Raw genomic sequence first — 13,135 nt, forward strand, 5'->3', positions numbered from 1 at the left:
TTCTATAACTTGTTGAATGTTTCTTTGTTTCAGCTTTGTTTGTCATCATTTGAATTTGAAACATATGTTTATTTCATTTTGTTTCTATTGTATCAAACAAAAAAATCTATGGACAATTTGGAAAGAGCAAAAGATGAAAACCTGATCAAATCAAGACAACATGAACAAGTTGTCAATGAAGAAAATTTGTCCATCAATGACAATAAAACGAACAATGATTATGGAACTGATATAAACGTATGAAATGTTGTTATTATTTTGGATTTATTCATTGATTCATTTATCCCTCGATAGCATAACTCAAATAATAATGTTAAAAAAAAATACGAAGAAGTTGCATTGATCGGTTCTGGAGCCTATGGAACCGTTTATAAAGCAACCGATCGTCATAATGAGGGTCAATTTGTTGCTTTGAAAAAAATTCGTATCCCAATGACCGAAATTGGTGTACCAGTAAGCATTCTGCGTGAAATTTCCGTACTTAAACAATTGCAAACTTTTGATCATCCTAATGTTGTTAAGTGGGTTTCATCATCAAATAAAGTTATATTTTTTTTTTTTTGCTCAGTTTAAATTCCGATTTAAATTTCAATTCAAATTAATAATAGACTTTTAGACATTTGCCATGGCCATAATTTCGAACTTGAAAAACAATTCATACTGTTTCTGGTATTCGAACATATCGAACAAGATCTATCATCCTATCTACACAGATGTCCTGCTCCTGGTCTTAGTATGGACAAAATTAAAGTAAAATTTTGGCATGCGAAAAAAAATGTTTTTCTTTTTTTCCTATAAAATATTCTTATTTTTTCCATAGGATCTAATGTTTCAGATTATGACTGGTGTCGATTTTCTTCATTCGAATCGAATTGTTCATCGTGACCTAAAACCAGCCAACATATTGATCACTAATCGTGGTCAGGTTAAACTGGCCGATTTTGGTTTAGCAAGGATCTACAAACAAGCACAACAATTGACAGCAGTGGTTGTCACACTTTGGTATCGTGCTCCAGAAGTTTTACTTAATACAAGCTATAGTACATCGGTCGATATATGGAGCTGTGGCTGTATATTTGCTGAACTTTATAATAAAAAACCATTGTTCTGTGGACAATCAGAGAATGATCAATTGTGTAAAATTTTCGACACCATTGGTGCACCGGATCAAAACGAATGGCCAAATGATCTATTGATACCATGGAATAATTTTGCCAATTTTAAACGACAAAATCTGGATAACATTATCAAAGACGTTTGTTCTGATGGCAAAGATTTGTTCAAAGTGAGTCTGTTTATATCTATTTAGTTCACAAACCATTCAATTCAATTAAAAAAATTATATTATAGGAAATGCTCATCTTTAGTCCTTCAAAACGTATTGGTGCCCGTCAAGCATTGAATCATGATTATTTCAAAGACTTAAGGCTGCCATAATAGAATTGCCATTTCATCTTTTCTTTTTAATTATTAATAACGAAAAAAAATGTTTTTACAAAATCTATCATTTTATTACAATTTTAAAATAAAATTCATGAATTTTTGATTATTGAAAATTGAAAAAAAAAATTTTTTTTATTTGAAAATAAAAAATTTCCGAAAAATTACTTGAATCTTTATGGCATACAAACTGAAAACTTTCTCATCAGCTATTCTGTCACAGAACGAATCGGCCCCCCAAAAACAAACAGTTTATTCTGTGATCATGGCGTTGCCCACTGCCAATTGGGATTCGCTTGGACAACAAGTTTTTAAAAAACAAGAATTCTGTCAATTACAATGGGGAGCGAAAATCTCTTTGGATGAATATGATATTTTTGCCGCTTCCTATGGTGGCCCTATTGGTGAATGAATTCTATATTTTGAAAATAAATTATTAATTAATTAATTGTCATTTAATTCCGATTATAATCAGCATTGCTTCGAAAAGAACTTCCGATGCGAAAGGTCAACTATAGATTGATTGAAATCTTTACTGCTCTTGGTGATCAATTGTCCACTTTGACCATAAAAGATGTGGATATCATCACCATCGGTTGGTCACATCAAGAAGATTTGGTCTGTGTTCACGCAAATGGATTCATTTCTTTATACGATCTATTTGGACAACATATCAGCACATTGACATTGGATCAAGAGATACGTGATTCAAAAATAATCGAATGTAAAGTCTTTACAACAATTAACCGAACCGGTGTTGCCATATTGACACAATCGTTAAGTTTTTATCTTTATAACAATTTGTATCATTTGAAACTACGACGTCTTGCCGAGATACCATATCTGAATGAACGGCCTTTATGCTGGGATATTATATCGTTCGATTCTGACACCAAACTCATTGTTTCTCGGGAAAAAGAACTAATCATTCTTAAATCTCAAGATTTAAGCTGTACTTTAATCAATCCGTTCGATGATGAACAATCCAAAGAAACTGTCACTTTGCTTCGTGTATCGTTCGATTATAGCCACATTGTTTTATTTACCGAAACTGGAAAATTATATTTGGCCCTAACTGCCAATGATATTTCCACTCATTACAGCATGTTCGACACAGAAAGTAAAACTAAACCAAAACAATTGGCTTGGTGTGGTAACGATGTAGTGGCTGCTCATTGGGCTAATCTATTATTTCTAGTCGATATGGATCGAAATTGGCTCAAATATCCGACATATGGTCATGTACATATGATACAAGAGATTGATTGTATCCGAGTTGTTGATAATTCATTTCAAGAAATGATCACCAAAGTAGACAAAGCTGCTGTCGATATATTCAAAATTGGTTCAGTTTCAAGTGGTTCAAACCTTTTGGAAGCCAGTCGGCTATTCGATCAACAGAATCATAAAGTGGATGATTACATTCGATTGATTCAAGAGAAAAACGAAATGGAAATGGCCGTTAATATGTGTCTGGAAACGGCTTGTCATGAATTCAATGTAGCTACACAGAAAATGTTACTTCGTGCAGCTTCATTTGGAAAATGTTTTACGGCCAATATGGATAACAATAAATTTGTACGAGTTTGTCAAGAATTGCGAATATTAAATGCCATACGAAAACCTGATGTTGGTATACCATTAACGCATTGTCAATTTGAACAAATAAAAATCGATTCTCTTATCGATCGTCTTACTGAAAGACATCATTTTTTTCTTGCATTAAAATTGGCTGAATATTTAAAAATAGTACCGGAAGACGGCAGCATAAAAATATTGACTAGATGGGCATTCTATAAGATTCGACAACAAGATATTGATGAAGAAAAGATAGCCAATCAAATTGCACAGAAAATTTCACCAAATTCCGGTGTATCGTTTGCCGAAATAGCCAACAAAGCTATTGAATATGGTCGAAAAAATTTAGCAATACGATTACTTGATTATGAATTGAAAGCAACTGATCAGGTTCCATTGTTGCTGAAATTGAAAGAATATCGACGAGCATTACAAGGTGCAATTGAAAGTGGTAATACAAATCTCATTTATATGGTTGTATTGAGTTTCAAAAAAATTCAAACTTCCGAACAATTTTATCTCGGTTTACGAGAATATCCAGTAGCCTATAGTCTTTATCAGAAGGTATCGATAAATCAACATTTTCATTTTATTATTGATAATCATTGCGTTTTTTCCCTTAGTATTGTAAACAAGATGATCAAGATCAACTACAAAATATTTACTTTCAAGAAAATGATCTTATTGCCGAAGGTCTTACCTATTTGGAACAATGTTGTATCACACAACCATTATCAATGACTGCTAATGAACGAAAATCAAAAATGAGCCTAGTTAGTTCGGCATTAGATACATTTAAAAAATCTCGAAATGATTTTCTCACCACCCATACTGATGAATATTCTCGTTTATTGAAATATCAACTGAAATTAGAGGATAAATTTTCATCAACAACACCGACTGGATTAAAGTTTTTTGATCTTTCACTACAGGATACGATGCGATTATTATTACAACGTGGTGAATATAAATTAAGTGATGAACTAAGAAAAGAATTTAAAGTACCCGATAAACGTTATTATTATCTACGTTTGATTACAATGGCCGAAATGGATGAATGGCTAGAGCTTGAACGATTTTCGAAAGCAAAAAAATCACCAATTGGTTATGAGGTAATGTCCATTCTAGTATATCTTGTTCATTTTTTTCATCATTTTTCTCTTTGTTTTCGGTCATTAGCCATTTGTCGATGTCTGTATTCAACGTCAAAATCGTTATGAAGCACAAAAATATTTACCGAAAATTCGTGATGAAAACAAGATTAAATATTATATAAAAACTGGGTATGTAAAATCTCAAGAATTTTTTTTTATTCTAATAATTTTTTATTCTCACTTTCATTATAGAAATCTTGAAGATGCAGCTAAATTTGCTTTTGATAAAAAAGATGTAGAAGCTCTAAGTTTTATTTTGACAAAATGTTCATCACCATCAATTGGTGGTAGTAGCCATCATCGAATGTTGCAGGAAAAAATTCGAACAATGATTGGCCAAATTAGTAAATAATAATGTAATAACGAATATCAATTATCATCGAAATGGAATTCATTTCAGCCAAAGGAATTTTTCGGCCTCAATTTCATAATTGTTGATCGAATTTTATTAAAAAAAAATAAATCTTTTTCTGTTACAACAACAGTCAGCATTGTATAATGCCGAACAAGAATAGCCGTCGCCGCCATCATCATCACCAAAATCAATGACCATCAAGTTTATTGTGTTTTCACATGAGATTATGATGATGATGATGGTCATCAATGTCGATTGTGAGCGTGAGCTTTTCAAACTCGGCATAGACAATTTACCAACTAATTATGACGAAGATGACGACGACGACGACAACAACAACAAAATAAACCCGATAAAAACTAATTCAAAATTCTTCGAATCGAAAAAAAAGAATTATATAAAGTTTATTGCCGTTGTTTGTTAGCTCGTTTCATCAGTGTCTGTCTGTATTGTGTGTATGACGTCCATCAATTGTCATCAGCAATTGTCGATTTCATATATTGTACACCCGGGGTTTTTTTAGATCAAGTTTTTGTTTTGTCGGTTATTTATATTTTGGTCTACCGATCTACCTCTCTCTCTCCCCCCTGTCTGTTTGATTGTGGATTTTTTTTTTCTTTTTTATTATTTGGACCAACGAACAGACAGACGAAAAAAAAAAGAAAATCATAAAGATTCAATCATCTTTGGTGGGCTTTATTATTCTACATTCACATGATTGAGCCACCATTGGCAATTTTTTTTTTCTTTCTTTCTTCCGAAATAATGATTCTTTTCCTTGTTTTTTTTTATTGTGTTGTTGTTGTTGTCGTTGTTTGGATTCAGTATTGCTATTCTGTCTATTTGCTTTTGAATTTGGATGTCATCATTACAGAATTCTTGTGTATTCGAATAATATTATGTCTGTGTCTGTGTCTCTGTGTGTTTCTCAAATAAATAAAATGGGTGGAGATGTTCGAAGAGTCGAAATTCTATTCAATTTTGAAGAATTTTATGTTTAAAAAAAATACCCCTTCTTTCTTGAATACATTCATAAACAATTAGGTTTTTTTTTATCATTCAATTTTTTTCAGAAACAACAACAAAAAAAACATAAACGCGTCTAGAAAGGATTAAAATATACTACTACATGTGTTTTTTTTTTGTTTGTTTGTTTGTTCGTTCGTTTATCATTTTTTGTCTTGTTTTTTTTTACCAATCAACCAACCAACCAACCAACCAAAGAATACAGAGGTTCTATCACCACATTCTATATAATAGAATGTGGTGATGTGGTGATAATTAATGCCATATTGGCTTACTGCTGTGATATTATATGAGGATTATTATATAATGAAAATGAAAAAAAAAAATGTTGCATTTATGGGTGCCACTGTTATATATATTGAAAAGAAGAGAATGCGTACTATACAAGCTATGTATAGTGATATCTCGGTAAACGATGATCGAAAACATGATTCATGTATAATTCATGTATCAGATCATGAAACTGAATTGAATTGAAAAAAAAGAATTAAAAAGTTCTCAAAGGAATTATGTATGCTATCAACGAATTGGTTTTTTCAATATTATATCCTATATATATATATATGGAAAATCATGTTTTGCCTTGCAATGGATGCATAATTACCATCGTTAATTGAAAACCGAGATACCACTGTATAAAAAAAAAATTTTTTTTTTCTGGCTAGACATGGTTGGGCTTCCAAGGACAACCGTCAGCTCCCCCCCCCCACCTCCTCACCACCACCATAACCACCACCACCAAACGAATTGGTTATCAACATTCACAAATATTATGTCCGAAATAATGATGATGACCCCCGGAGATTTCATTTTTGTTTTTTTTTTGTTTTTTTGTGTGTATGTAGTGAAAAATGCGCATGATCCATTATTCTCGAACTGTCTCATTACATCATCAGACAATGAATGGTGTTGTGTTGGTGGTGTAAAAGTGGAAAAAAAAAGATATTCTCTTTCTGTCTGTCTTGTATTCGATTGTGCTTGTGTGTTGTAACTAACCAGCCAACCAGCCAGCCAACCAGCCAGACAGCCAGCCAGCCAGCCAGCCAGCCGCAAGTCAAGATCAAGTATAAGATTGAGTAAGTGTTTAGTGTTTAGTTCACATTTATCGATTGCGCCGAAGATAGACAAAGATAATGATAATAATAATAATAATAATTTATTTTTTTTTATTATAACACCCTATATAAAGTGACCTACAAAAAAAACTAAATTTTTTTTCTACCCAAAAAAAAAATTATTATTATTATAGAACCAAAGCTCGATTCGGTGGAATACATCCAGAATTCTATGAAATTAAACAAAAGCAAAAAAAATAGAATAAAATACTGGCTTACGACGACGACGATGACGATGACGGTGGTTGTGTGCATGGTATATAATTCTCTCTACCCCCCGGATACACACAGTTTTTCGATGCCGACCGAACGGACAAAATGTAAGTTTTCATTTTTATATATTCTAAAATCCTGTATATAAAACAAAAGGAACCTGATACACACACACACACATACGCATGAAACATGGCTGTTTCCTATTTTGTTTTTTTTTTGGCCATTCTATTAGATCAAAAATTCTATCTAATGTGTATTCTATTCGTTCATCTATTTAGAATAATAACAAATTCAAATGAAATTCAATCGAATGATGAAAATTATCCAATCCCACCCATCAACCCCCAACCACCATATAAATGGATCTTTCATGTTTCAAGATTTTTGTTGCTGTTGTCGTTGTTGTTGTTGCTATAGCTCTTGATATACACTCGAATTCGAAATTCTTTTTCTTTTAAAGGTGTCTTGACATCTCAAGGCCTTGGCAACAATCTCTTTTTTTCTATGAATTCGATGTATCTATTTGTCGATGTTTGTGATGGTGAGGTAGGCAGTTTGAATGTCCAGTAATGGTGATGATGATGATTATCAAAGAAATAGTGAAATGAGAGGAGGTCACATTCACAACCGGATCATACCAAAAAGTATAAATTGTTGAGAGAAAAAGAGTAAAAAGTCAGTTGTTATCGTTGCTGTTGCTGCTGCTTCGTCTGCTGCTGCTGCTGCTGCTGTTACTGGGCAGCGATTCATTATGTTTTTTTATTGTAGGAGATGTTGAATGATTCGACCGAATCAGGATTCTTGCTTTGTCGTTTAGCTTTTTTTTTAATAAAATTTTTTTTTTCTATTCAGTTTTGTGAATCTAAATTTTTTTTTTCATTGGAAAAAAAAGAATGATAGAACAAACGAATATCCATCCTATTGGAGACATGAAGACCAGCTGAAGATTCGAATCGAATCTTTCTATTTGTCTGTGTTTGTGTCTGTTTTTTTTTTTTTTTTTTTTGGTTGTACAGATATATATTGTATTGATGATGATGACGCTAAATCGAACCAAGCCAAGTATTATGTTGTATATGTGCGCTAATACAGTGTGGCGGTATATAAAGTATGAATTTTGTATATATATATTTATGTGATGTGTTTGTCTCGACATCGATCGATGTCGGTGTCTGGTTTTTTTTTTGCCAGTATTATATTTAGTTCAAATGCAGACTGATTGTGTATGTGTGTGTGTCTGTCTGCTTGAATGCCTATTGCCCAAATAATCATATATATATACAAGCATCACTATTTTGCAAATCGCTTCAAACTTCACGACCAAAATGATGATGGCAAAATTTCATTAAATGCACTGGTTTTTTTTTTTTTTTTTTTTTGGTAGTTTTTTCCGTTCATCTGTTTGTATGTGTATTATATATTGCCATTGAGGTTTATTTTTTATTTTTATTTTTATTTATTTATTTATGATTCATTGTGATGAATTATTGAACAAATGTATAAGTGATTTTATTTATCATCATCATCATCATCATCATCATCATTTGTTCCAAAGTTTTTGTTTCATCTTTATTTTTCTTTCGATAAATACATTTTTTATCTCTCTATTTGGTCATACACACAATTTGTTTGGTTCATTTATGTTTTTGTCAACAACAACAACAACAACAACCACCACCATCACTGTGATAACCAAAGAAAAAAATGGTAATGACCGTTAGAATTATTTATTTGCAATCTGGTTAAATTCAATCTGATTAATTTGTTGTCAAAAATATGTTAATGATCGGAAATTCCTATGTTCATGTGTGTGTGTAATATATTTGACATTGAAAGTCCAAAAATAAATTTCCACTATAATTTTTAGTGCTAGTGTATTGACCTGTTTTGGGTTTTTTTTTTGTTGAATGATCGTTATTCAAATGACTGGCAATTTTAGGTTTTTTCTTTTTTTTCAACCTGGAAAATGAGATTAATTTTTTTCCTCTTTACAGAATGTCAAATATGTAAATATTATAAATCTTAAGATTTAAAACATCATCATCATCATTCAATCTGTCTGGATTTTTGTGTTTCATGAATTTTTCTTCTCTTCTATTTAGTCCTTCAATCATCATCATTATATTAATTACCATTTTTTTATTTATTCAAAAATAGATGACTGACTGACATTCTGGAAATAGAAAACAAAAAAAAATTCGAAATCCACACACGAAAAAAAAAATTGAAGCAGAATTAAAAGAAGAAGAATTTTTCAGCATTCAAAATTTCATCGATGATTCGTCTGAAAACAATTGTTATTATTATTAATGATCATCGTCAACTTATCCATCCTTGGTCATCATCATCAATATCATCATAAACATTATGGTCTATTTAGTTTGGACGATTTATTTAGTCATCTTTTTTGATTACTTTTCAGGTAAAAATTTTTTTTTTATTTTAATTAATTCAATGATGGCTACTACTATTACACTTTAAAGGTATCTCAAATGCTTTAAAATGTGCATACTATAAACCCTCATCATCATTGGAGTCGCGATTTTTATCGGCTTCTTTATCGAAATCAACATTGAATAAATTCTTTCCATTTGAAAATTATTACGATAACATTCGACGACAAAATAATGTCATCGGCCAAAAACATTTAGTGACAAATAATAATAAACCTATCGACGATGTTGATCATCATGATGAAAGCATTAGTGATAATGATAATACTGAATATGGTGTTTCAATTATTTCCTGTTCAACACATTGTTTTGCATTATGGTTTTATGATCCATTTGATTTAGTAAACAACAGTCGTTATCGATTAATTACTAGTGGTATGTACAAATAGATTATTTGGTCATTCACATTTGTGTAATTTCAATATTTTTTTTTTGGACAGGATGTGCTGATAAACTATCTTTACGTAATTTTTTTAATTGTAATCACAAACAATGCATCTTTCCATTGAAAAACATTGAAACTTCATTGAATAATGATGATAATTTTACAAATTTTTGCTGCTGTTCGGGTGATATGTGCAACATAGATTATTCTATTCAATTTATCGGTGATGATGATCTAGTTAATTCTGATAATGATGATGATAATGATTTATTGCATCTCGATTCTAACACTTTGAATGGTAAGAATGATATATTATGATTATTAATGTTCCAAATTGTTTATTTATTTATCTTATTTTTCACAATGATTAGAATACGATTTTTCAAAGGATATCGAGAATCATTTCATCTTTTTGATAATATTCGTCTGTATAATATTCTTTGTATTCACGATGATATCGGCCAAATTTTTTAAATCAATCTATGTTAACAAAAAAATGACCAAACAACGTCAACAACAACAACAACAACAAACGATAACGAATGATTCATTGCGTTTGCTTGAATCATCAAATTCTTTTTCGAATCAAAAAGCCCATTATAGCCAATCATCATTTCAATCAAAAGATTCTCATCAAGAAAACTTGAATTTTATTGAAAGCATTGGTCATGGAAAGTATGGAAGCATTTGGAAAGGAAAATTCAATGATATTACTGTTGCTATCAAAGTATGTTCAACAGATTCAAAATATGAACATTTATGGACAAATGAATCGCAGATTTATTCATTACCATTAATGAATCATTTGAATTTACCGAATTTTTTTGGAAACATCGATCGAATCAATGATAATGGACAGATTGAACATTGTTTACTTATCGAATATGGCCATTATGGATCATTGCAAACATATCTGTCTGAACATACATTCGATTGGATACGAATGTGTCAATTATTTAAATCATTAGTACAAGGTCTTTCCTATCTTCATACTGAAATTCATGGCGATAATGAAAACAAACCCAGTATAGCTCACTGTGATCTTTGTTCAGCTAACGTGATTGTCAAAGCCGACGGAACCTGTATGATCTGTGATTTTCAATTTGCAGTCCACTTTCTGCCCAATTCTAATCACCACCGACCATCGTTAGCGATTGATTATGAATTACGATCCGGTCTAGCTAGATATCTTGCTCCAGAAATATTGGATACTTCAATCAATTTACGACCTACCGAATCATTGTTGAAACAAGCAGATGTTTATTCCTTAGGCCTTATTTTATGGGAAATTGCCAGCAGATGTACCGATCTATATCAGGGAATCGATGTACCATCATATAAATTACCGTATGAACATGAAATTGGTCTTACACCTACTCTGGATCAGATGAGATTGTTGGTCAACAAACATAAGGCACGTCCTCTTTTCCCAGATATTTGGAAAGATTCGAATTTTGCAATTCGATTATTGAAAGAAACCATCACGGAATGTTGGGATCATGAACCAGATGCACGACTTACTTCGCTTTGTATTGACGAACGTATCAGCGAACTGCCAACATTATGGAAACGACACAAAATGGAGACATTATCAAGCTGTTATGTCATTGCAGCTTTCCTACAAGAACATTCGAATAAAGTGGATTTCGACAATAGAATTAATAATCAAAAAATATCAACAGAATCTGATAAAGAGAATCAACAACAATGGAATTTTAAATCAAAGAAAAAAACGGTAGCAGGTGGTGGCCAACTAATAGAAAACAATAGCAACAATAAATCAATCATTTTGCCAAATGAATATGCTAACATATGTTACATAAATAAATTCGAAAATTCCTTACATGGTAAATTCAATAATCACCATCATCTTCTACATCATCCTCACCATAAACATTATTTTCATCAGCAGCAAAGATCGTTGAACAACATTAAACGTTTGCATCATTCTTCAAATTTTATTGAGAAAAATTTAAACATTAACAATTCGAATCAATCATCAGATAAATTGACATTACCTTTACAGCCATATCATGCACGTAATCCATGCCTTGAACGTAACTTAATGATCAATGAAATTGATGAACATGATGATGAAATTCTTGAACAAGGATTGAAATTTAAAAATCAAACTTATCATCAACAATCCGATATTAATTTCGACACTATTATTGATATGAATCTTGATTCCAATGAAATAGTACATCAAAACGTACTAGATTCAATGGAGAATAGATCTTTGATTCGATCTTCAACAGCACCTATGCCGATTCCATTCGTGCAAAATCATGTCAATCCTACGGAAGCTGTGGCTAGTGAATTTCCTCAACCACCAATCGTTCGTATCAAAGATGTAAACAAATATCGCGATTCCACTCATCAGCATCGATATTTTTTCCGATTTTTAAAAAAACAGAATCGATTCTTGAATTTTTTTCGTGAAAAATTTAATTTCGATTGGACAATCTACCAAAATAAACAACAACCACATTCATTATCATCATGTTCATCATTACCAACGTCGTTGATTAACACAACAAAAAATTTAAAGTCACAAGATAATTTCGATCCAACAAAATCATGAACAACAAATATGATCTCATCAGATACAACGAGGCATTCTACTTTTTTTCTGTTACCACTACTGATATTTTGCCGGATCCATTGCAATGTTTACAATTAATTCGACAAATTCACAAGATCAGCAAGTGAAACAATATTCAATAAACAATGCTACAACAACGATTAACAGCGCTATTTTTTTTTTTTTTGCTGTAACTACGTACGGATAATTCTTCAATTACGGGTAGTTCCAATCCATTACATAACAATTAATAGTAGTGATATATCACTTGTAAGGATTCAACCATTATATAATGATATAATTTGTGAATCTATTCTTTTGTGATTGTGATTTTTTTATGATGTTCTAATTCTTCTCCACAAAAATTTATGGCAATAACGCCTGATTTATATCCATGACCGATATGCACCGATAATGATCGTTCATACATACATACATACACACACACATCAATCTATTGTTTGTTATCGATTCTTTCATTATCATAAAAAAAATCCATATGTATTTGTTTGTTTATTTGATTTTCATTCTAAGTCATCATATATATAATAAATAATGTTTAGATTTTTTTTTTATATTCTTAATATCATCATCATCATCATTTCTCATTACAAGTTGTGAAGCTAAAATAAAAAATTAATTAATTAATAAATTTATTTGTTTCAAAATTAATACTGTCCAAGTGTGTACAACCACCGGTTGAATATAAATCCAGTTTGACAATGGTGGCGCCATCTTGTTGCAAAAAAAATAAAACCATAAAATTTCGAATTCAATTTTCAGGTTTCCATCTCCATAGAGAGCACCACTATTGTTATAGAATATATTC

The 13,135-nt window shown here is 31.2% G+C and overlaps 3 protein-coding genes across 6 annotated transcripts; all 3 read left to right on the forward strand.

Annotated features, from left to right (window-relative positions):
- The first annotated feature begins 1 nt into the window (after position 1).
- Positions 2 to 1,612, forward strand: LOC124495821 (cyclin-dependent kinase 4). The gene is made up of 5 exons (XM_047059254.2): positions 2 to 237; positions 295 to 521; positions 609 to 750; positions 821 to 1,285; positions 1,351 to 1,612. Exons 1-5 carry the CDS (start codon positions 109 to 111, stop codon positions 1,435 to 1,437), a joined length of 1,050 nt encoding a protein of 349 aa, XP_046915210.2. The 5' UTR covers positions 2 to 108; the 3' UTR covers positions 1,438 to 1,612.
- Positions 1,613 to 1,650: 38 nt separating this feature from the next.
- Positions 1,651 to 4,649, forward strand: Vps16A (vacuolar protein sorting 16). The gene is made up of 5 exons (XM_047059248.2): positions 1,651 to 1,844; positions 1,916 to 3,582; positions 3,642 to 4,130; positions 4,198 to 4,301; positions 4,365 to 4,649. Exons 1-5 carry the CDS (start codon positions 1,706 to 1,708, stop codon positions 4,522 to 4,524), a joined length of 2,559 nt encoding a protein of 852 aa, XP_046915204.2. The 5' UTR covers positions 1,651 to 1,705; the 3' UTR covers positions 4,525 to 4,649.
- A 1,848-nt stretch (positions 4,650 to 6,497) lies between these two features.
- Positions 6,498 to 12,967, forward strand: LOC124495748 (uncharacterized). 4 transcript variants are annotated; one of them, XM_075733570.1, is made up of 7 exons: positions 6,524 to 6,629; positions 6,803 to 6,988; positions 7,163 to 8,591; positions 9,042 to 9,306; positions 9,368 to 9,712; positions 9,778 to 10,020; positions 10,094 to 12,967. In XM_075733570.1, exons 4-7 carry the CDS (start codon positions 9,252 to 9,254, stop codon positions 12,304 to 12,306), a joined length of 2,856 nt encoding a protein of 951 aa, XP_075589685.1. In that variant the 5' UTR covers positions 6,524 to 6,629; positions 6,803 to 6,988; positions 7,163 to 8,591; positions 9,042 to 9,251; the 3' UTR covers positions 12,307 to 12,967. The 4 variants fall into 4 exon arrangements, with proteins under 4 accessions (XP_075589686.1, XP_075589685.1, XP_075589684.1 ...); XM_075733569.1 differs by having other exon boundaries at positions 6,560 to 6,629; positions 6,743 to 6,988; XM_075733571.1 differs by lacking the exon at positions 7,163 to 8,591 and having other exon boundaries at positions 6,498 to 6,629.
- Positions 12,968 to 13,135: the final 168 nt, after the last annotated feature.

Source organism: Dermatophagoides farinae, chromosome 8 (genome assembly GCF_024713945.1).
Source record: "Dermatophagoides farinae isolate YC_2012a chromosome 8, ASM2471394v1, whole genome shotgun sequence".
Lineage (NCBI taxonomy): Eukaryota > Metazoa > Arthropoda > Arachnida > Sarcoptiformes > Pyroglyphidae > Dermatophagoides > Dermatophagoides farinae.